General features: G+C 44.4%; 1 protein-coding gene and 1 long non-coding RNA gene across 4 annotated transcripts in view; one reads left to right on the top strand and one right to left on the bottom strand.

The window, feature by feature from the left end:
* The window catches only part of Ino80 (INO80 complex ATPase subunit), a 74,828-nt gene extending 67,033 nt beyond the window's left edge, over positions 1-7,795 (bottom strand). For all 3 annotated transcript variants that reach the window (XM_090318586.1, XM_090318588.1, XM_090318587.1), the window contains exons 1-7: positions 7,616-7,795; positions 6,414-6,583; positions 6,255-6,322; positions 3,647-3,835; positions 2,969-3,089; positions 2,237-2,451; positions 587-640 (exon numbers count right to left, since the gene is read on the bottom strand). In XM_090318586.1, coding sequence (XP_090174712.1) covers positions 587-640; positions 2,237-2,451; positions 2,969-3,089; positions 3,647-3,835; positions 6,255-6,322; positions 6,414-6,583; positions 7,616-7,758 — 960 coding nt within the window. In that variant the 5' untranslated portion in view covers positions 7,759-7,795. The remainder of the gene's footprint in view (positions 1-586; positions 641-2,236; positions 2,452-2,968; positions 3,090-3,646; positions 3,836-6,254; positions 6,323-6,413; positions 6,584-7,615) is intronic.
* Positions 7,796-19,625: 11,830 nt separating this feature from the next.
* Positions 19,626-22,328, top strand: LOC150046616 (uncharacterized). Its single transcript, XR_016539626.1, has 2 exons — positions 19,626-20,540; positions 22,152-22,328. It is a non-coding gene; the product is annotated as an uncharacterized LOC150046616 (long non-coding RNA).
* Positions 22,329-23,814: the final 1,486 nt, after the last annotated feature.

The following is a 23,814-nucleotide window of genomic DNA, read 5'->3' as shown; positions in this document are numbered from 1 at the left end:
CTTAGTAAGTTATCATGACAATAATGTGGCCCAAGTGGTAGAACTCTAGCCTTGAGAAAAAGTCCAAGGATAGTGCTCAGACCCTGCGTTCAAGCCAGGACTAGCCAACAACAACAACAACAACAAAAACAACAACCACACCACGCCTGTAATCCTCAGTCCATAAGACTCTTATCTCCAATTAACCACTAGAAAACAGGAAGTGGGGCTGTGGCTCAAGGGGTAGGGTGGTAGCCTTGAGCTAAAGAGCTCAGGGACAGAAAACAGGCCCAGAGTTGAAACCCACACAACAGAAAAAAAAAAAAAAAAGGCAACCTAACCCAACATTTCAGACATCACTTAGAGGAAGACTGAGCAGAAGGAGATAGCCTTATCTCCTCAACACACCAAGAATATGGTCTTATGTAAACAATTCCATATACCACAAATATGAGCACTTTGCTTATTAAACGGAATGAGATCATTAGATATTCTTTTAGATATCATTAGATTCATGATAATCAGGTCATAACCAACAATAGTAGTAAGAATGGATCTAAGAAGAACAACAATGACAATATATGGAACACACAAAACCATAACTTACCTTGCGGCTATTGGTGAGAAACAGGTTTCGAGCTGAAGCTTTCTGTTTGTTGGCCTAAACATTTAAAAATATTATTTCACTTAGAATTCATTTCTGAAATTAGATAATATAGACTGACACTCGACCACCAGGCTATGCTCCCTTCTATTCCATTTTTGTAACCACTTGATCTTCAGTTTCTCCAATAAGAATTCCAAAACAAATCTAGTATAAGAACCCTGTAGCTGGGGCCAGGAATTTGGCCTAGTGGTTGAGTGTTTGCCTAGCATGCACAAAGACCTGGGTTTGATTCCTTAGTACCGCATACATTGAAAAAAGCCAGAAGTGGTGCTGAGGCTCAAGTGGTAGAGCTCTAGCCTTGAAGAAAGTCCAAGGACAGAACTCAGGCCCTGAGCTAAAACCCAGGACTGGCAAAAAAAAAAAAAAGAACCCTGTAGCTGACAACTCGGTGTAGCTCTTGCATTTCAGTGTTTTAAAAAATAAAAGCATGAGAAAGGGTTATCAATATGTAAGAAGTAATGCATTTACTATCTGGTGAATGTAACTGTACCCCCTCTATAAATAACCCTGATAATAAAAAATAATATTAAAGAAAAAATAACAACAATAGCTGGTGGACTGGGAGTTTAGCCTAGTGGTAGAGCGCTTGCCTAGCATGCATGGAGCCCTGGATCTGATTCTTCAGTACCGCATACACAGAAAAAGCTGCAAGTGGAGCTGTAGCTCAAAGTAGTAGAGCACCAAGCCCCAGGACTGGCACAAAAGGAAAGAAAGAAAAAGAAAGAGAGAGAGAGAGAGAGAAAAAGAGAGAGAGAAAGAGAAAGAGGAGGGAGGGGGGGATGGAGGGAGGAAAAGAGGGAGAGAGGAAAAAGGGAGGGGAAAGGAAAAGAAAAGAAAGCTGGAGGCTAGTGGCTCATGCTTGTGATCCTAGCTATTCAGGAGACTGAGATCTGAAGACTACAATTCAGAGTCAGCCTAGGGAAAGGACATGAGATTCTTCTTATATCCGATTCAAAAAACCAGAAGTGCCATTGTGGTACAAAGTGGCAGAGCGATGAACTTCAGTAAATAGAGCTCAAGGATAGAACCCAGGCTCTAAGTTCAAGCCCACAACAGATGAAAATAAATAAACAATTCACCCTCTGCATAACTAATGTAAGTTTAAAAAAGAGATGAATTTAGCCCTCTCCTTGATGCTGAAGAAATAATGGTTTCAAAGTTAAACAGAGAGCCTGAAAAACATTTTGCTTTTCCTTTTTTGTCCACTGTTGTCCCTGAACTCAGGGCCTGGGCGCTGTTGTTGAGTTCTTTTGCACAAGAATAGCTCTGTACCACTTTGAGCCACACAGCACCACTTCCAGTTCTCTGGTGGTTAATTGCAGATAAGAGTCTCATAGACCTTTCTGCCCAGGCTGGCTCTGAACCTCAATCCTCAGATCTTAGCCTCCTGAGTAGCTAAGATTGCAGGTGTGAATCACCAGGTCATAGGACACTGAAAAAACATTCTTACAAAGCTATCACATGAAGTGATCCAAAGGAATTTTAGAATTTTAGAATTGAAGCCCGGGGAATGGCAAAAAAAAGAAAGAAAAGTTAAAAAAAAAAAGTAATAAAAGTATTCTCTTCTTCCACAAGAAGGCACTTCCTTACCTTTGGTAGTTCTTTTTTCACAATGCTGAGCCATACTTTCCTGCGACGAGCATTAAGCTGCTCAATGGATAAGTGTTTCTTCTTAGTACCAGGTGGGGGTGCATCATGAGAAAACTTGGCAAAGACTTTGGTCTGATGGTGGTGACGACGTGGGGATTCTTCAGAAGAAAGCTCTTCATCTCTTCGTCTTTTTTTCTTCACTTTTTTCAACTTAGCTACAAAAGAAATAGATGATTATGAAGGTGTACTTCTACCCATTCAAAAGCAGGAACCACAGAGAAAATTTCAAGGGCTTTTCTCATTCAACCTGAGGCTGGCAATGTCATTTCCTTTATCTATTATTCAAGTCCATAGAAACCTCAAAAGGAAGATTTTACTAACTTAGAAAAGAATAATACTTACCCCTTCTGATCATATCAAAGTAAAATACAGAATAAAACATAAAAACCTAATTTCTGTTAAACTCAACACTAGAAAAGACGGTTTAGGGGCTAGGAGTTTGGCCTAGTGGTAGAGTGCTTGTCTAGGGGGAAAAAAAAAAAGAAGCAAGTCTTTGGCAAGGAATCTAGCCATTGTAAACGTAAAACGTGCCTAATACTACTACTCAATTAAAAAGGGGGAACTAGGACTTTTCAGAAAAGCAACCGCTATGTTTAAAATCACAACAAGAAGCCACATGCAAGTTTAAAAAGATAGAAAGAATAACAGAAAAAAGCAGTTCAACATGGTTACCTTTAAGTTTCTTGTCTTCTTTGAATTTCTTCTTTTTGGGTCCAAGTAAGTGTCGCTGTTGTTCATAGAACGGGTCATAGGTAGAGAGCAAGCCTGCACTGTAGTACTGGTACTGCTGCAACTGAAGCAAGCAAGACCTTCATGGGCCTGCCTTCCAATCTCCATTATAAAGAGAAAGTGGAGCCACAGGAAACTACAGCTCCTCAATCATCTTTCCATAGAGAGCAATAACTAACTAATTTGCTGACATGGTGGGGCCAGAAGGTTGGCCTAGTGGTAGAGTGCTGGCCTAGCATGCATGAAAACCTGGGTTTGATTCCTTGGTACCACATACATAGAAAAAAGCTGGAAGTGGTGCTGAGGCTCAAGTGGTAGAGCTATAGCCTTGAGAAAGTCCAAGGACAGTGCTCAAGCCCTGAGCTCAAGCCCAGGACTGGAAAAAAAAAAAAAAAAAGAAAAGAAAAGCAGGAAGTGGTGTGGTGACTCAAATGGCAGAACTCAAGCCTTGAGAAAGCCCAAGGATAGTGCTCAGGCCCTGAGTTCAAACCCCAGAACTGGCAAAAAATAAATAGATAAAGCTCAATGGTGAACTATGAGCACCACTTAAAGCTAATATACTGTGTCCTTAGTAACTACAAACCAGAAAGAAAATGAAGGACTGGGTTTTCAAACTCTCACCTCCTTGTCCTTGCTGTACTTATTTTGGTGAAGTTTCTTATATTTGTGTAGACGAAGCATATTATGGAGTTCTTCTCTACTGAGATTAAGTTCTTCTTCATCGTCGTCATCGTCATCGTCGTCGTCATCTTCTTCTTCTTCTTCACTCTGAGAATCTGCCTCACTGGACTCATCACTTAAAAGAATGCTCTGAACCAGGGTGAAATTGAAAATGCATTTTTGCTGAGGAGCGATTCCATTATTAATTGAAACCTTTAATTTTCTGTTGGTCATGGGGCTTTACCTCAGGGCCTGGGTGCTGTCCCTGAGCTTTTTTACTCATGGTTAGCTCTCTATCACTTGAACCCTAGCATGACTTCCACTTTTCTAGTAGTTGGAGAATAGAGTCTCACAGATTTTGTGCCTGGGCTGGCTTTGAATTGAAATCCTCAGATCTCAGCTTCCTGAGTAGCTAGGATTACAGGTATGAGCCACCAGCACTCGATTAATTCAAACTTTTTTTGTCCAAGTTAGAGAACAATGACAAATAATTACAAATTACTGTTCTAATGTGCATGAGCATGTGTGTATGCACACACACAACTTATGGGAAAGGAAAGTTTCCTAATCAGCCTATTACCTATCATCCTAAAGGCCAAATTTGTCATAGGAGCTGGAAGGTAGAAAGAATTGGGCACATTTGTGACTGGTGGCGTGAAACCATACAGAGTTCAATTAATTAAATACTAACAATAAAAAAAGCAACCAGCTGGGAGCAGAGGGCTCATACCAGTAATGCTAGATAATAAGTAGGCTGAGATCTGAGCATCTCTTTTTGAAATCAGCCAGAGCAGGAAAGTCTGCGTGACACTTTTTTTCCCCCAGTCCTGGGACTTGAACTCAGGGCCTGAACAATGTCCTTGGGCTTTCTCAAAGCTAGAACTCTACCCTTAAATCACAGTACCACTTTTGACTTTTTCTGTGTATGTGGTTCCGAGGAATCAAACCCATGGCTTTGTACATGCTAGGCAAGCACTCTATCATTAAGCCATGTTCCCAGATCATTAGTGTCTGTCACTTTCTCTCATTAAAAAAAAATTTTTTTTGCCAGTCCTAAGGCTTGAACTCAGGGCCTGTGCACTGTCCTTGGGCTTTCTCAAGGCTAGTGGTCTGCCACTTGAGCCACAATACCACTTGTTTGTTTTTTGTTTTTATTTTTCTGTGGATCTTCGTGCATGGTAGGGAAGTACTCTACCACTAGGCCAAACTCCCAGCCCCAGGCCCATGATATTCTTATCTGTATTAAACTACCAAGGCGGGGGGGTGTTGGAGATGGATGTGAAGCTGTGGTTTAAACAATCCAGTGCTAGCCTTGACCAAAAAGATGCTCAGAGGCAGTGTCTAGGCCCTGAGTTCAAGCCCCAGGATAAACACAAAAAATAAAGTAAGTAAGTAAGTAAAGGAAGTGAGGAAATGAATATAAAGCATAAAGGAATAATAAAAAAAAAAAAGCTGTGAATAATAAAAAAGAGAAACAACCCAAATATCCATTAATTGGGCTGGAAATGTGCTTACTGGTAGAATGCTTCCCTAGCATGCTATTAGCCCTGGGTTTAAGTACTCAGTACTACAGAAAAAAACTGGAAGTAGTGCTGTAGCTCAAGTGGTGATACGGTAGCCATAAGAAAAGAAAGCAGCTCAGCTCAAGGACAGTGCCAGGGACTGAGTTCAAGCCAGAGGACTGGCAAAAAAAAAAAAAAAAAGAAGCAGCAGCAGTAGCAGCAGCTGGCATGTGCCTGTAATTGCAGCTACTTAGGAGGCAGAGGGAGGAGGCTTGAAGTCTGAGGCCAGTCCACACATAAAACATAAGACTCTACCAGTAAAATAGAACCAATGAAACTAGAGAATAGCTCATGTGATAAAGTACTTGCTTAGTAAGCATGAGACCTGAGTTCAGACCTCAATACTTAAAAAAAAAGTTGAAAGGCTAGGAATGTGGCTTAGTGCCTCATACGTAGTAAATGTTTATTAAAATTACTTCACTGAATCCGCTTCAAAAAACTGTTATGTACAGGGCCAGGAGTTTGGCCTAGTGGTTGAGTGCTTGCCTAGCATGCTCGAAGACCCAGCCTCGATTCCTCGGTACCACAAATACATAGAAAAAGCCAGAAATGGTGCTATGGCTCAAGTGGTAGAGCTCTAACCTTAGGGAAGCCCAAGGACAGTGTGCAGGCCCTGAGTTCAATCCCCAGGACTGGCAAAACAAAAAACAAAACCCAAGTGTATGTTCTAAACCTGAGAGTGGTAGCTCACACCTATGACCCTAGCTACTCAGGAGACTGAGACCTGAGGATCTGGGTTCAAAACCAGCAGGGGCACTAAGTCCATGAGACTCTTATCTCCAATTAATCACCAGAAAACCAGAAGTGGCGGGTAGCCTCGAGCTAAAAAGCTCAAGGACAGCACCCAGGCCCAAAGTCCACATCCCATGACAAAAAACAAACAAACCTGTAATGTTCTATAAGGGAATCCTCCTGAATAAAAAAACAATGTCAGTCTGCCTGAATCAATCTCTAATAGTAATTTTGGTACATTATTTGGACTACAAACATTATGCTTCATCTCTTACCTTTAGCCACTTTCTGCTCTTCTTCAACTTAGAAAAGTTATATAAATTCCCTCTGTCAGATTTTGATTCTGTATGGAGAAACATAAGGAACTGTTTGGAATTGAAAGCATGACTACCCCAAGGGAACCACACCCATAGAGGACATCATACCGCACTGACCTGACTGCAAAACTCCATTAAGTGAGTACGGGGCTAACAGTCCAGAACTGCTGGCTCCAGAAGTTTCACCAAGCAGTGAATTAGGAGGTTCTTCTTTTACTTGTATTAAGGGATCCCCAGACTGGGGCAATAAGGGATTACTGTCATCCAACCCATCTTCACTGTCATCACTATCAATTAAAAAATAATAAGCAAGGAATCACTTTTTCTAAGTTAAGGTTATTAGAACTGGACACTCTACAGACACTGCCGATTGATTACTTTAAGAAGTTAACTTTTCAATATTAAGAATCATAAAGCAATTTATAATGGTGATCAAAAATGTGGTAAACATTAGGTATTTTACCAAGGATAAAATAACACACTCTGGGGCCGGGAGTTTGGCCTAGTGGTAGAGTGCTTGCCTAGCATGCCCGAAGACCCGGGTTCAATTCCTCAGTACCACATACATAGAAAAAAAGCCGGAAGTGGTGCTGAGGCTCAAGTGGTAGTGCTTTAGCCTTGAGAAAGTCCAAGGACAGTGCTCAGGCCCTGAGCTCAAGCCCAGGACTGGCAAAAAAAAAAAAAAAAAAGAACACACCCAGATGAAAAAGGGGTTAAGGGACAGAAAGTGAGGGAAAACATGGGAGGGGTAACAATGTCTGACAAGAAATATACTCATTAAGCTGGGCGCGGTAGCTCACACCTGTAACCCTAGCTACTCAAGAGACTGAAATCTGAGGATCAAGGTTCAAAGCCAGCCCAGGCACAAAAGGACTTGAGACTCTTATCTCTCTCCAATTAACCTCTAGAAAGTGCAAAGTGGGGCTTGGCTCAAGGATAGGGTGGTAGCCTTCAGCTGAAGAGCTCAGGGACAGCACATAGATCCAGAGTTGAAGCCCCATGACCCACAGAAAGAAAGAAAGAAAGAAAGAAAGAAAGAAAGAAAGAAAGAAAGAAAGAAAGAAAGAAAGAAAGAAAGAAAGAAAGAGGAAGAGAGAGAGAGAGAGAGAGGAAGGAAGGAAGGAAGGAAGGAAGGGAGGGAGGGAGGGAGGGAGGGAGGGAGGGAGGGAGGGAAAGAAAGGAAGGAAGGAAGGAAGGAAGGGAGGGAGGAAGGGAGGGTAAAGAGAGAAAGAAACTCACTACCTTACGTATGTACCTGTAACCCCGCTACATTACCAAGACAACACAATTAAATTAAAAAGAGAAAAAAACCCACATACCTAGAAATATTCCTATTGAAGATGGCGGATGTTTGTCGCAGGAAATGATCCAACCGGAGGGCTCTCTCCAGATACTGAAGATAAAGGGGCTTTGCCAGCTCAGTGCTGCTGCCATCGTCCCCGGCACCCAACTCCGAGGCCATAGAACAAATCTGTCTTCATGCACAAGCGCCTCCGACTACACGGCTACATAAGGGAGACAGGTAATTTAAAACAAAAGAGAGGAAGTGGTAGCTGCCGCTCAAGTTAGAATGTTAAGGGACAGTGCCCAGCCCTGAGTTCAAGTCCCAAGAATGGCACACACAAAGCAGGAAGGAAGGGAAGGAGGGAGAGAGGGAGGGAGAAAATAAATCAGAGAACTAGATATAAAACATCAAGCCCAATGATCAACAACAACAACAAAAAAAGAATACAGAAATGTACTCTTGGGCTGGTAAAGTGGCCTCGTGATAGAATGCACGCCCAGCATACATGAAGCCCTGGGTTTGCGTCTTCAGTACCACATACACAGAAAAAGCTGAAAGTGGTAGAGCACTAGCCTTGAGCACAAAGAGGTTCAGAGATAGCACCCAGGTCCCGAGTTCAAGCCCCAAGACCAACCGAAAATAAAAAATAAAAAATAAATCACATTTTGGATGGTTGTAAAAAAAAAGAAAGAGCTGAAAAAAAAATTAGCGGTTGATTGTTGTTGTCATGGGAAACTGACTATAAACAGCTAAAACAACCTCTTTTTTTATTTTGAGGGGTGGGCGAAGAAAGGGTAATTAAACCAAAATGTTCTAACTCTCATCATCATGATGATGGCACAAGTCTGTAAACTTACCAAATCACAGAGCTATACGTTTAAGTGACAAATTCATAGCACGGGGCTGGGAATATAGCCTAGTGCTAGCGTGCTTGCCTAGCATGCATGAAGCCCTGGGTTTGATTCCTCAGTACCATATAAACAAAAAAAGCCTGAAGTGGTGCTGTGGCAAAAGTGGTAGAGTGCTAGCCTTGAGCACAAAAGGGCTCAGGCCACAAGTTCAAGTTTGACCAAAAAAATTTTATTTTAATAATTTCTTTTTTTCTTTTTTGCCAGTCCTGGGCTTCAGCACTGTCTTTGGACTTTCTCAAGGCTAGAGCTCTACCACTTGAGCCACAGCACCACTTCTGGCTATTTTCTATGTATGTGGTACCGAGGAATTGAACCCGGGTAATAAATTCCTTTAACAGGGTATACTTTGGGGAGAAATCTGAAGGCATGACTCCTCTGAACAACTAAAGTATGGATAATCAAACCAATACTAGGAAGTAGAAATGTGTTTGTTTTTTTTTCTGGGGCGAGGGGGGGGTGGGTGGGGGGGAGTAGGGCGCACAGGAATGGAGAAAGGATGGGCAAATGTCATGTCAATGTACATTATCAAACATGAACTATGGGGCCGGGAGTTTGGCCTAGTGGTAGAGTGCTTGCCTAGCATGCCCGAAGACCTGGGTTCAATTCCACGATAAAAGCCAGAAGTGGTGCTATGGCTCAAGTGGCAGGGTGTTAGCCTTGAGAAAGACCAAGGACAGTGCTCAGGTCCTGAGTACAAGCCCCAGGACTAGCAAAAAAAATAAAACAAACAACAAAACATGAACTATGTAATCAGGGTAGAGATGAGAAGGGGAAAGCTAGGGAAGAACAAAGAAAGGGGGTAACACAGACCAGGAAGTACTGTACCCGACTCAGAATTATCTGATACTATAACCTGACTTGGAGAACTGTAACTCCTTTGTACAACTACTGAATGAATAATAGTCTTTTTTTTTTTTCTTTGCCAGTCCTGGGGCTTGAATTCAGGGCCTGAGCACTGACGTGGGGCTTTCTCAATGCCAGGGCTCTATGTGGTACTGAGGAATTGAACCCGGAACTTCATGGATGCTAGGCAGGCACTCTACCACTAGGCCAAACTCCCAGCCATATAGTAATACTTTTAATGAAAGGAAACATTCTTTGATAATTGAGATTTAACATCTCACTTTTGTTCTTTTTCTAGACTTAACATTAATTTTCTTTAGAGGAGAATGCTCTATCTTACAGTCATTGGGTTGATTTTCAGTGAGCAGAATTAGAACAGTTCTTCCTACCCAAATCCTCTAAATTTGAAACTATTTACAAAGTGTTTTACATGTCATGGTAGCAGGCCCAAATAGCACTAGCAGTGGTCATGTTACCAAAGCTCTCTCTGGGATGTTAGTTCTTCACAAGCTACAGGTACTGAAGGTTCATTTTATGAAGCCTATAAAAACCAATAGATTATACTCCCAGCCCGGGTTTTGTGGTTTTGTTTTTGTTTCATTTTAATTTATTTGGTCCTTAGGGCTCAATTACCAGACCATGCACGTGATAGGCAAGTACTCCACTACTTTTTTGTGTGTGCATACCAGTTCTGAGGCTTGAACTCAGGCCCTGGTCATGTGGTCCCTGAGGTTTTGTGTTCAAAGCTACTGCTTCACTGGAGCTACAGCTTCACTTCCAGTTATTTGGATAGTTAATTGGACATAAGGGTACCAAGCTTGGGCTGGCAAACCACAATTCTCACATTCCAGCCTCCTAAGTACCTAGCCACGAAGGCCTAGCTCTGCTTGGTTTTTGTTTGTTCATTTTCTTCTTTTATCTTCTTGTCAGTCATGGAGCTTGAACTTGGAACTAATGCACTATCCCTGACCTCTTTTGCTCAAGGCTAGTGCTCTAGCACTGAGGCTCAGCACCACTTCCCTGATTTTGTTTTTGTTGTTTTTATGTATTTTTTGTTTTCTTTATTAAAGAATCTATTAACATTGATTTTTACATCACATTTCAAATGTCATGTCTTATATATTTTGTTTTTAAGGTTCTTAGACTATATCTCGGGTTAGCTTTGGCTTTGAACTCCTGTGTAAATTAAGCTGGACTTGAAATTCTCCTGCCTTTGCCTCCAGAGTAATGGTTTTACAGGTGTACTCAGCCAGTCCCACCTTTAAATTGTGTGTTTGTGTATTGAAGCCAAGCCCCACTTCCCATTTTCCAGAGGTTAACTGGAGATAAAAAGTCTCAGGTCCTTTTCCACCTAGGCTGGCTTTGAACCTTGATCCTCAGGTCTCAGCCTCCAGAGTAGCTAGGATTACAGGCGTGAACCACTTTAACAATTCTTTATAGCTTCTTTAACAATTCTTAGAGGATAGGTCTGGTGGAGATAAAATCTGCTAGTATGCTAGACAAGCATGCTACCATTAGGTAACACTACCAGCCCATAGAATATCTTTTTATTTCCCCAGGTCATTGGGCTTGAACTCTGGACCAGGGTGCTGTCCCTTTGCTCTTCAGCTCAAGACTACCACCCTACTCTTGAACCTAGGCATGGTCCCCACACTCTTAAGCTCAAGGTTACCAACCTACCCTAGAGCCTCAGGGATATTTTGCTTTTCAAGTGGTTAATTGGAGATAAGAGTCTCATGGACTTTATTTAGTGCCCAGGCTAGCTTTGAACCTTGATTCTCAGATCTCAGCCTACTGAGTAGCTAGACTTACAGGTGTGAGCCACCACGCTCAGCTTGGTCTAGCTTTTTTGATGGTTAATTGGAATATCTCCGCTTTTTATGCCTGGTCTGGCATTGGACTGCAATACTCAGGTCTTAGCTTCCAGAGTAGCTAGGATGACCGACACCAAGCAATGGTGTCCACCTCACCTCTGTGTGTGTGTGTCTGATACTGGGACTCAGGAACTGGGCTCTGTTGCTGATCTTCCTTTGCTCAAGGTTAGTGCTCTGCCACTTGAGCCACAACTCTACTTCAGCTTTTTCTGAGTTCATTGGAAGTAAGAGTCTCAAACATTTTCCTGCCCAGACTGGCTTTGAACTACCACCCTCAGATCTCAGCCTCCTGAATAGCTAGTATTTTATGCGCCAGCCACCAATGCATGGCTTTCATCTTTTTTGTTTTATTCTCCCCCATTTCCTAGAGTTCATTTCCATAAATACATGATCAGAAGCACTGAAGCATAATGCCTTTGTGTTCCTCCCCTACAGTATCCTCTTGGGGGCCTGGAGTTTGGCCTGGAGGTTGAGTGCTTGCCTAGCATGCACAAAGACCATAGAAAAAGCTAGCAGTGGTGTTGTGGGTCAAATGGTAGAGCCCTAGCCTTGAGAAAGCCCAAGGACAGTGCCCAGGCCCTGAATTTAAGCCCCAGGACTGGAAAAAAAGAAAAAAGAAAGAAAAGAAAAAGAAACGAAACAATTTTCAGCACCTATCCTGTAAGACTACTAACATCCTTACTTAACTGATGAGGAAACTGACATATAAAGCTTTCCAGAGACCACAAAGTTAACAGTGTGGAGAGCTAAAATCCCAACAAAACAGATTTACATCTTTAAGCAAATGAAATAAATGTCTCAAAATGTGTTTGTTGTTGTTTTAGGTCTCTCCCAGACAATGCGATTTGAATATGTCTGAAAAACAAACAAGCTAGGTGTGGTTTCTAACCAGCTTATGAACTTGTAATTGCATCATGGAGGAAGCAGAAGCAAGAGAATCCAGCTTGGACTGCACAGGAAAGCTGCTAAAATTCAGGTTTATACTTCTCTCTGGTACTTTTGTATGTTTTTCTTTGTATAAATCCTCTCTCTGCACACACACACACACACACATACACATATATACCTACATACCACACACACAACTGGATCAATCCACTTGTATTTCCCACAGACCAATAGTCTCAAAAACCTGCAATAGGGAAGATGGAAAAACACTGTGTGGAATGTTTCATAACAGAATTTCTGTTGAATATATGGTTCTAGCAATCAAGACATATGATTAAGACAGTTTGAAAGTTAATTAGTACTTTATATTTTATAGTAGGTTAGAGTACAAAATCTTAGAGTTGATAGAGATAGGCACACACACAGTTTTCAAAAATAATTCTGGAGGGCCAGGGAGTTTAGCCTAGTGTTAAGAGTGCCTGTCTAGCATACACGAAAACCCAGTTTCAATTCCTTAGTACCACATACATAGAAAAAGTTGGAAGCGGTGCTATGGCTCAAGTGATAGAGCACTAGCCTTGAAAAAGCCCAAGGAGAATGCTCAGACCCTGACAGGGTTTAAGCCCTTAGACTGGCAAAAAATAAATAAAATAATAATAATTCTGGAATTTATCTCAGCCCCTAAATACAGGCTAAGGGCTAAAACAGTCATAGCTATAACTATTATGACTGCCCATTTCATTTGATTTGGTTGCTATGTATACCTATTCCATTCAGTTTGGTTGCTATTTGTGTATAAAATTATTAAATAAGCTTTCTTCTGGTACTTGAAATTGAAGTCAACGCTTAGTAAATAGGAGAGCACATAAAAATGGTTAATAGACTATTAGGTACATGTATTGATAATGTTTTTTTGATAATGATCTTTCTATGAGACTGTACTAGAGTTAGAACACAAAGTTTTTGGTTTTATACACCTTAAATTGCACATGTCTAGGTCTATTCTTGAACTTTAGCTTCCTCCAAGTAGGGGTAAGTTTCAAAAAAAGCTCATTATTGAAGCTCTATTAAGCAATATTCACCTTTCAAGTCGATTGTGGTTTTCTAAGATGTCCATATGTTAAAATTCAAGACAATTCATATTTTATTTCAGTCTGGAGATGAAACCCAGTTTTCCACTCTACCACTGCCATGAGTCAAATTTCTTTCAGCATTTTTTTTTTCCTTTGGCAATCCCATGAGCAGTTGGTCTTGGACATGTTTTCCTCAAGGCTAGTGCTCTTCTACCCGAGCTGCAGCACCACTTCGGGATTTTTCTCTAACTATGACGAAGGAATGGAACCTCAGTCTTTGTGTATGCTAGGCGAGCACTAGGCTCCGCTCCTGGCCCAAATTGCTTCTTTAAATGAAAACCCAACCACTGCCATCATTGTTTTTTGGAATCTTCCCTCCTGCTAAAATTTTTTGTTTGTTTTGCCAGGACTGGCAACCTGAACACTGAACTGGACCTGAACACTGTCCTTGGGCTTTCTCAAGGCCAGAACTATCACTTGAGCCACAGCATCACTTCTGGCTTTTTTTTCTTCTTCTATGTTTGTGGTACTGAGGAATTGAACCCGGGACTTTGTACATGCTAGGCAAGCCATCTACCTGTAATCCTAACTACTGAGGAGGCTGAGATCTGAGGATCCGGGTTCAAAGCCAGCCCAGGCACAAAAGTACCTGAGACTCCAATTAACCTCTAGAAAATGGGAGGTGAGATTTGGCTTATGTGTAGGGTGGTAGCCTTGAACTGAAGAGATCAGGGACAGCACCAGGCCCAGAGTTCAAGCCCCATCACCCACAAAAAGAAAAAAAGTTTTAAGGGTGGGCTGAGAATGTGGCTTAGTGGTACAGTGCTTGCCTAGCATGCATGAAATTATGGGTTTGATTCCTCAGTACCACATGCAGAGAAAAAGCCAAAAGTGGTGCTGTGGTTCAAGTGGTAGAGTCGTATCCTTGAGCAAAAGTTCAAAGACTGTAGTATCCTGAGTTCAAGCCCCAGGACTGGTAAAAAAAAGAAAAAAAAAAAAAAAAGAAAAGAAAGTCTAAAGGGTAGAAATACATAAAGTCCACCTATTAAAGAGTTAACTATTCACAGTTTTGACAGAGCATAGTTACAAAGAGGGCTTTTGGTGGGGGTGTGAGAGAACAGAAGAAATGTCAAACACAAACATTTTTAATTTCTGATCAAGCATTACCCAGCTCAGTTCATGTGGAGAAGCATACAGTCAGTCATATATTATCTTGAATTGTGTTTAATTCATTATGCAATCTATTTAGTGTTGCCTTTAATCTGTGAAACCTTTCCTCCTCAAAAGCAAGTGTCCCCAAAGCAAGGTAAATCCATGATGATCCTCCAAGCCAAAAAAGTGCAGGTAAGGTGTTTACTGAGAAGGTGAAATTGGAGGCTTTTCAAGAGGTAGAACATCTGTAGAAGTTGGATGACATTAGGGAAAAGTGAATCAAGTATCTGCAGCAGTCAAGGTAAAGAACATGTAAGATCTAGCTTTGAGCTGGGTGCCAGTGGCTCACTCCTGTAATCCTAGCTACCCAGGAGGCTGAGATCTGAGGACTGTGGTTCAAAACCAGCCTGGCAAGCAAGTTGGTGACACTCATCTCCAATTAAACACCAGAAAACCAAAAGTGGCACTGTGGCTCAAAGTGGTAGAGCACTAGCCTGAGCTCTTCAGCTCAGGGACAGTGCCCAGACCCAGATTTCAATCCCTATGACCAAAAAAAAAAGGGGGTGGGGTGGGAGTGGGGGATTTAGTTTTAGTGAGCAGTATTAAGACGCTGCACAGTAATTTCTGTGACAATAATCAAATTAAGGGCACTCAAACCTACTGTTTACTAGTTCAGGTATATCAGTGATTTTAAGAGTACTGAACTCTATGCATCCTGAATATGCAGATTTTTCCCTCAATGGGTCTTACTGGAACCCCATACATGAGGATAATAAGGCTCTGTTACACAGCAGTCCCTTAACCAAGGAAATGCAACCTTTTTCTTTTCCCCTTAGTTGTTTTTTTTTTTTTTTCCCCAGTCCTGGGCTTGGGCTCAGGGCCTGAGCATTGTCCTTGGACTTTCTCAAGGCTAGAGCTCTACCACTTGAGCCTCAGCACCACTTCCAGCTTTTTTCTATGTATGTGGTACTGAGGAATTGAACCCGGGTCTTCGGGCATGCTAGGCAAGCACTCTACCACTAGGCCAAACTCCCGGCCATCCTCTTAGGTTTTAAAGGTAGAAACTGGCTCTACACAAAGCTGGCCTTAAACTGGTAATCCTTGGTCAGCCTTCTAGGACTGGAATTACAATACTCGTCCACATGGCCTTTTTTTTTTTTTTTTAATATAAGCTATTGAATCCAGGGCCTTACCCTTGCTATGTATTTGCTAAGCCACAAGCTATAAGTTATAGCCTTGTTTCTACAAGTGTGTGTGTGTGTCTTTTGTTTGGTGGTCTAGGGCTTGGTCTCTGTGCCTGGGAGCTATCCCTAGGCTCCTTTTAGCTTAAGGTTAATGCTCTACCTTTTGAGCCACAGTGCCACTTATGGTTTTCTCAGTGACCGAATTAGAACTAGGAGTCTCACAATTTCCTGCCCTGGCTGGCTTTGAGCCAGGATCCTCAGATCTCAGCCTTCTGAGTAGCCAGGATTATAGGCGTGAGCCATCTATTACCTGGCTTATAAATATATTTTGAAATTTTGCTTTTCATACTTTTCTTTGAATGAGTAACATCTTGTTGGTTGTTCTAGCAATGTATTCAAGCATATTCATAGGACAAGTCACGTGGTATAGTATCCTTTATATCACACTAATGTTTATTATCCATTTTTCTGTTCATGAACAGATTTACCCAAAGGATTTATTTATTTATTTGACAGTCGTGGCTTGAACTCAGGGTCCTGGGCACACACTGTCCCTGAGCTTTTGTTCTCAAGGCTAGTATCTACTACTTTTGAAACACAGCTCCACTTCTGGTTTTCTTGTGGCTAAACTGGATATAAAAGTCTAACAGGCTTTCTTGCCTGAGCCAGCTCTGAACTGTACTCCTTAGACTTTAGCCTCCTGAGTAGCTAGGGTTATAGGCATGACCCACCAGCACCTGGCCTGAAATTTTGTTATTATAATATTAGCTTCTTCCTTTTCTTTTTATTTTTTGCCAGTCCTGGGGCTTGAACTCAAGGCCTGAGCACTGTCCCTGAACTTCTTTTTCTCAAGACTAGCACTATAGCAGTTGGGTCAAAGAGCTACTTCCAGTTTTTTCTTGTTGATGTAGTATTGAGGAATTGAATCCAGGGCTTCATACATGCTAGGCAAGTACTACCACTAATCCACATTCCCAGTCGTACAATATTCACTTATTACCGGAATAACTATTACAAGCAAAACTAAATGAACCTCAGGAACAGTGCCCAAGCCTCATGACCCTTCCCCCCCCTACACACACACACACACAAAAAAAGCTCAGACAGTACCCAGGCCTGGCAGGAAAAAAAAAAATCAGAAAATACAAAAATGGTATTTAATCCTTTAAAAACAATATTCTTTTTAGAATGCAGGATGCATGCAACTTTTACCATATGCTATATTATTTATGGTACATTAGTGGCAGAGGTACATTTTGGAAAATGTATCTGTTTGTCATCTTGCTTACACAGTGGGCCTACAGGTCTACACATATAACCTACATTGTAAAGGTCTGTATTTCTAAAATGTTATTTTGTAGCATGTGACTGGAAATTGGGTCCAGGACTCTCCCAAATCAAAACTCAAAGTTGTTCAAGTAACTTAATCATACTTTTTTTTTTTTTTTTTGTTGGTCTTCATGTTAAACTCTAGACCTGGTCACTGTCCCTGAGCTCTTCAGCTCAAGGCTAGCATTCTACCACTTGAGCCACAGTGCCACTTCTAGTTTTCTGGTGGTTAACTGGGAGGTAAGTGTCTCTCCGACTTTCCTGCCTGGGCTGGCTATGAACAGTCATCTCAGCCTCCTGGGTAGCTAGGATTACAGTTGTGAGCACCAGCGCCCAGCTTCCCAGATACTTAAAGCATTGCCAGGTTATTGATAATAACTAACACATTATAAATGCTGTATAAATGCTACATATATTATTTAAAGACTGACGATACTCTGTACATATTCACTACAGGCAGGACCATCACAGAGCCTAACTACATAAAACACAGAAGAAAAAGACGCAAAGTAAACAATGCCCAAACACTGCTGGAGAAAAAGGAGCTGCGCTCTGGAAAGAGGCTACAGTGGCGTATACCTACACACAATTTCAATTTCCGGGACTCACCACTGTGCTCAGCCTCTGGCCAACGCAAATTCTGCTTTTTGAAATTTTGTCAAGTTAAAATCCTTGGGCTGGGAATGTGGCTTAGTAGTAGACTGCTTGCCTAGCCTGAATAAAATCTGGTGTGATTCTTCAGTACCACATAAACAGAAAAAGCCAGAAGAGGCACGGTGGCTCAAGTGGTATAGTGCTAGTTTTGAGCAAAAAGCAGCTCAGGAAGTGCCCTGGCCCTGAGTTCAAGTCCCAGGACTGGTAAAAAAAAAAAAAAAATATATATATATATATATATATATATATAATTGGTTAAAATCCAAGGATGCAAATGCTTTGTTTTGTCTTTTTACTATGTTTTTCGGATTTTTAAGTCCGTAAGTGCACAGTTTTTTTCTAATTTTTAAACCCTTTCCTCCCATTTTGACATTTGCACTTGGAGAACACTTGAGTTTCGAAGGTTTGGGGCATCCACCCCAGAAAGTGGGAATTTGATTTTTCCCTTCCGAACTGGAAGAACATTTTTATGAATAATTTTTGTCTAGGAGAATTTAACAGTGTCATTCAAGGTTGTTGTCTATAAGGGTGGTTCATTTTATCTGACCCTTTGTTACTCAAAGTAAAGTACTAGGAGTCCTAAGACATGTTCTGTTCTTGTACATTATACTGATGAAGTCAGGATTAATTTGATTTCAAACCTAAGAACAGTGATAAAAACTTGTTTTCAGAAATGCATTCTGGAAGAGAAAAATATTGTAAAATGTGTAGTGAATGTTTCTTCAGTTTCTTGTTCAGCCAATGAGGAAAGGGCATTGCCTTTCTTTTTACCATTAATCACTTCTCAATAAACGTGAGATCCTGTTGAGAAAAAAAAAAAAATCCAAGGATGCAGAACCCATGGATATGACATTCTGAAACTTATTTTCCATAAAGAGGAGCCTGAGAATTCCACACATATAAACTCAGGCAGAACAGAATAAAGGGCAGCAGTAAAAAGGATCAAAGTTTACATGCTGCACACGGACCTTGAAAACATATTAAGTCAAAGAAGTCAGTTACAGAAAGACACTTATTATAAACTTTCAGTTTATACAAAATGGAAATAAATGCCCAGGCTAGGCAAACATAAGCAGACAGGAAACAGCTTAGTGGTTACTGAGGCCTGAAAAGAGAGGAAGCTGAGAGTGACTGCATCAGGGGCTTCTAGGCTTTTCTGGAGGCAAGAGACTAACTACTGGTGACAGCCTTTGAGCGATGTACACATGGAAAGTCAGAAAATCACGCCTAATTCCGCTGAATTTTTTTGGGGGGGAGGGAGGGAGGCAGGAGTAATATCTCCACCGAACTGTCACTGTAGGAAAACAAACAAATAAAAGCGGGGTGTGCAGTGCTTGGCACCTTGGTGAATCCTCTCCACAGGCGCAGCACGCGAGGCTGAGACGGGGTGCAGCGTTCCTGGGCTGCCGGGGCTAAACACTTGGCGCGGTTCACGGGTCCGTCTCGGTGGGAATCCACACGCAGAAAGTCACCGGCAAGCCACCGTGTCAAATCAGGAAATTCAGCGACAAAAAAGGCCATGGGGGAGACGCGGAGCGAAGAACTAAACAAGTTTGGGGGTGCCGCGCAGGAGCTCCCCTCCAAGCCCGGCTCCCCCCGCCCCCTCCGTCCGCACGAGGGCCAGAACCGGCGTGGAAGCGGCGAGCGCGCCGCTCCACGCGTGCCGCGCCTCCCGGACCCTCCCGGACCGCGGGGGCTGCCGTCCTCCGCGATTACGGAAGTCGCACTTTTAATCGCCGGGCTCCCGCAGCCGCGTCCGGCGGGAGCCGCTCGCCCGGGCGGCCCCGGCGAGGGCGGGGAACCCAACACACACGCAACTACCTCAACCCCCGGCCCGACGCAGCCCCGGGGACTCGGCACGCGGGCGCCCGCCCCGCCGCCCCCGCCCGCCCGCGGGTCCCGGCCCGCCCCGCTGGACAGCTCCAGCCCGCGCCGGGCGCCCACGCCCGCCCCGCCGGCCTCCGCCCTGCCCCTCCCCACCCCCGAGCCCGCACACGTGTGTAGCCCGACGCCGCCCCACCGGGTCCCACGTGCACCTGGTCGAACACACGCCCCACGTGCGGGTGCCCCACGGGCTTCCGCGGGGAGCCGGGGTCACCGCGTGACCCCGGGGCGCCCGAGGGACCCGACGGGGGGGGCGGGCACCAGGCCCGGGTCCCCGGGGTCCCGGCCTCCCCCGCCCCGTGGGGGAGGCGTCCACACCCATCCTCCCGCCCAAGCCCCACGAACCCCGGGGCCGGGGGCGACGGCCCCTTTAAGACGCGGCCCAGCCGCGGCCCCGCGGAGAGGGGCGCAACGGGGCCTCCCCGAGCCCCCCCTCCCCAGCCCGCCCACGTCCGGTCGCCTCACCTCGGGCCGCGGGGCCCCGCCGCCGCGGCGGCGGCGGAGGGGGTGCGGGGTGCGGGCGGGGTCCGGAGGGGGGGGTCGCCCCGCCGACGGTGGAGCCGCGCTTCGCTCTCGGAGGCCGGGAGACGGTGACCGCGTTGGACGTGAACGCTCCTAGCTCGCTCCCTCGGCGGCTCCTGGGACCCCAAGATGGCGGCGGCGCTGAGGCGGCTGCGGGCGCTGGGCCGGCGGCGGCGGCGGCCACTTTCACTCACTGAGAGGAGCGGAGCAGGGACACGGGGAGCCATGGCGGGGGGGAGGAGAGGCGCCATAGCCAGGCCAGAACAATCGAGCCGTTCCTCGGCCGGCTTACCCCGCCCCGCCCCCGCTCGCTGCCGGCCGCCGGCCCGGGGCCGCCCGCCCCGTCGCTGCCTTCGGCCTTGTGCAGCTGGTACCCCCGCCGCCGCCGCCCGGCGCCCCGCGCGGACTGGGGTTCGCGGGGGAGACCCTCATCTATGCTCTCTGAGTGCAGATTGGTCGGGACTTGGACTGGCGAAGATTGCCGAAAGGCGGCGGGGAGGAGGAGGAGAATGTCATCGCTAGAGTGAGCCAGCAGATCTCGCCGTCGCAGCTATCGCGAGAGCCCCGCCGCCTTGCAACCGCCGAGGAAAGGTGACTTTTCCCGGAAGTAACGTCAAGGCGGATCGCCCAGAGGTCCTGGAGAGGGTTAGTGCTGGATTGGCGGCGGTGGGCGGGGCTACCGCGCGCCGACGAGATGGGCGGGGGAGAGCCCCAATGGTTGAGCGGCGTCGGTGGGCGGGGCTCGGATGTGGGTGGGGCCCCCGGACGGCGGTAGGCGGCCGGGCCGCTGTCGGCCCCGGGATCCTCCTGCCCAGACGAGGATCTGGCTCGGGGGCTTTCGCTCACTGCCGGCGTCCCGTCGGTGACCTTGCCTTTGGATGGAGTCGGGTCGGTAGGTGTGGACACGAGAGGCCTCGCCCTCGAGTTTTTCTTTTCGAGTGTGTGTGGGGGTCGGGGGGCGGTGGCTTCTCCATTCCCGTCTAGAGCAACTTCAGTCTCCTGTTTCCAGCTCTGGAGCTCATTGGATTCCAGTCCCCAGACGACTGGCGGTGTCTGAGTCTGCGAAATGGGGGGGGAAAAAACCGAAACACACAAAAATGGTTCTTTTTTTTCATTTTCAACTTTTTTTGGGGGGGGGCCATTAGTGTGCTGTCGTCCCAGGATAAAAACAAAAAACAAAAACGACCCCATCCCGCCTTAAAGTTACTACCACCTCGCCATAGAAAAGTTCAGTTCGCAAGCGTTCACGCACATGGGAAGACATTCTCATGTTCTCTTTAAGATTCATGGGAAGAAGACCCCCGTTGGGTCCCCTGGTCCAAGACACCCTTGTGTGACTTAGTTAAAATGAGCTTGCTTGCTAAGTTGCAAATGCACAATCGTGGTTCAGCAAGCAGAAAAACCTGAGGGGGGGGAAATGGAGCAGAGAAAAAATAATGCACCGTAAATGTTTTAAACATCTGAGCTGCACGATTCTACAAGCCACTCCTCAAGTAGTGCCTGCAGCCACTCCGCTGCCTCCTCTAAGGGCCTTCAGAAAGGAAAGTCAATTGGGATGGAGGAAACACCCAGAATGCCCCCTCCTCCCGCATCTATCGGAGTACTCAATCTCTAAGTGAGTCTTAATGCCTGGCAGGCAAGTCCATCCCCCCGACCTTCAGAAGGTCAATCCTTACTCTTCCACTTAAATTTGTAATTGGATATTCTGATTAGACTACGCTGAATTGATAGACCAGTCTCAAGAGGCTTGAGATTCCATGATTTTAAATCTGTCCATAAACATTGTATCTCTGCATTTATTCATTTTGTTTCAACCTCTTGTCTCTTCCCCTCCCCTCCCCTTTGTTTTGTGTGTGTATGCTGGTCCTGGCGCTTAAAACTTAAGGCCTCCTGAGTAACTAGAAGTACAGGCGTGAGGCACTGCCACCAAACAACCTCTTGCCTCTTTTTTTTTTTTTTTTTTTTTTTTGCCAGTCCTGGGCTTAAGCACAGGGCCTGAGCACTGTCCTTGGACTTTCTCAAGGCTAGAGCTCTACCACTTGAGCCTCAGCACCACTTCCGGCTTTTTTCTATGTATGTGGTACCGAGGAATCGAACCAGGGTCTTCATGCATGCTAGGCAAGCACTTTAACCACTAGGCCAAACTCCCAGCCCACAACCTCTTGCCTCTTAATGTACATTTTGAGATTTTTTTTTTTTCCTGTAGTTGCCTTGAACCTCTTCCTTTTCGTTTTTCTCTCTTTTTCATTTTTTCAGTTGTGGGACTTGAACTCAGGGCCTGGCACACCATTTCCAGTTTTCCAGTGATTAATTGAAGATAAGGGTCTCACGGACTCTCCTACTTGGCTGTTGGACCTCTTTTGTTATTAGGTTTAGTCCTAATTCCTTGATGTTGCTTTGTCTTCAAGTATTAATAAATAAATTCTAACCCTGGCTTTTTGGTATATTGTGTATTTTTTATGTGTGCACCTGCAGGAGTTTCTATGATTTGAATTGTTAACATCATGAGGTATTTTCTTCTGTATCTGAAAGGGCCTTGTGAATCACAAATCTCACACAAATGTAAGTTGTTAGTGAACACTCAAAGTGTAGCCAGACTTGGTGCCTGTATCTAGTTGCTCAGGAGGCTGATATCTGAGGATCACAGTTCAAAGCCAGTCTGGAAAGGAAAATCTCTGACACTCTTATCTTAAACTAACTACTATAAAACCAAAGTGGAGCTGTGGCCCAAGTGCTGGAGTGCTAGCATAAAACACAAAACCTCAGGGACAGTGCCCAGGACCTGAGTTCAAGTCCAGGACCAACACACATTAATTATAGCCAGGCGCTAGTGATTCATACCCATAATCATAGCTACTTGGAAGCTAAGATCTGTGGATAAAAGATGACTGAGAAAGCCCAGATGCAGTGGCTCACACCTATAATCCTAGCTACACAGGAGGCTGAGATCTGAGGATCAAGGTTCAAAGCCAGCCCAGTAACAAAGGACCTGAGACTCTTATGTCCAATTAATCACTAGAAAATAGAAAGTGGGGCTTAGCTCACACACACAAAGGACAGAACAAAAATACTTTTATAGGGAGAAAACAAAGACTAGGCTCAGAAAGTCATTAAAACTTGGCTGGTGCCTTTGATTTACACCCCTAATACTAACAATTTTGGAGGCTGAGATCTGAGGATCATTATTGGAAGCCAGTCTGGCAGGAAATTCCTTGAGAAAAAAAACTCCCCCAAAAAAACAAAAACAAAAACCTAGAAGTGGTGCTGTGTGCCTCTATTGCTATGAGCAGAAGAAACTCAGGGACAGTGCCCAAGCCAAGTTAAAGCCCAGCCAAAAACAATTATAAAACTTTACTCAAAATTCTGTAAAACTTTAATATTTCTACTTATAGCCACTAAAGAAAAAAAATCTAGAAACTGAAAGGTTAGTTTGCTTAATAAGTCTTTTTCTGAAAGTTATTCAAAACAGAGAAAAATGCTGTGACTTTGAGTTGTGGAATTATGGCTGACTTTTGAATGGGTGTGGCATACTGAGGCTTGAACTCAGGACCTGGGTTCTGTGCCCAAACTCGTTTTGCTCAAGGCTAGCACTCTACCAGTGGAGCCACAGCCCCATTTCTGGCTGGTGTGGGTAGTTAATTGGAGATGAGAGTCTGGGACTTTTCCTGCCAGTACTGGCTTTGAACCTCGGTCCTTGGATCTCAACCTCCTGAGTAATTAGGATTACAGGCGTGCCTGGCTACTGCTGACTTTGAAACATCCCTATTCAAGTTTTCTACTGTAAGCACTTTTTCTTTCTTTTTTTTTTTTTTTTTTTTTTTTTGGCCAGCCCTGGGGCCTGAACTCAGGGCCTGGGCACTGTCTTTGGACTTTTTTTACTCAAGGCTAGCAATCTGCCACTTGAGCCATGGCACCACTT

Source organism: Megascapheus bottae, chromosome 25, assembly GCF_031878675.1.
Source record: "Megascapheus bottae isolate mThoBot1 chromosome 25, mThoBot2.hap1, whole genome shotgun sequence".
Classification (NCBI taxonomy): Eukaryota; Metazoa; Chordata; class Mammalia; order Rodentia; family Geomyidae; genus Megascapheus; species Megascapheus bottae.
Note: the sequence above shows the minus strand (reverse complement) of the source record. Positions and strands in the feature narration are given on the sequence as shown.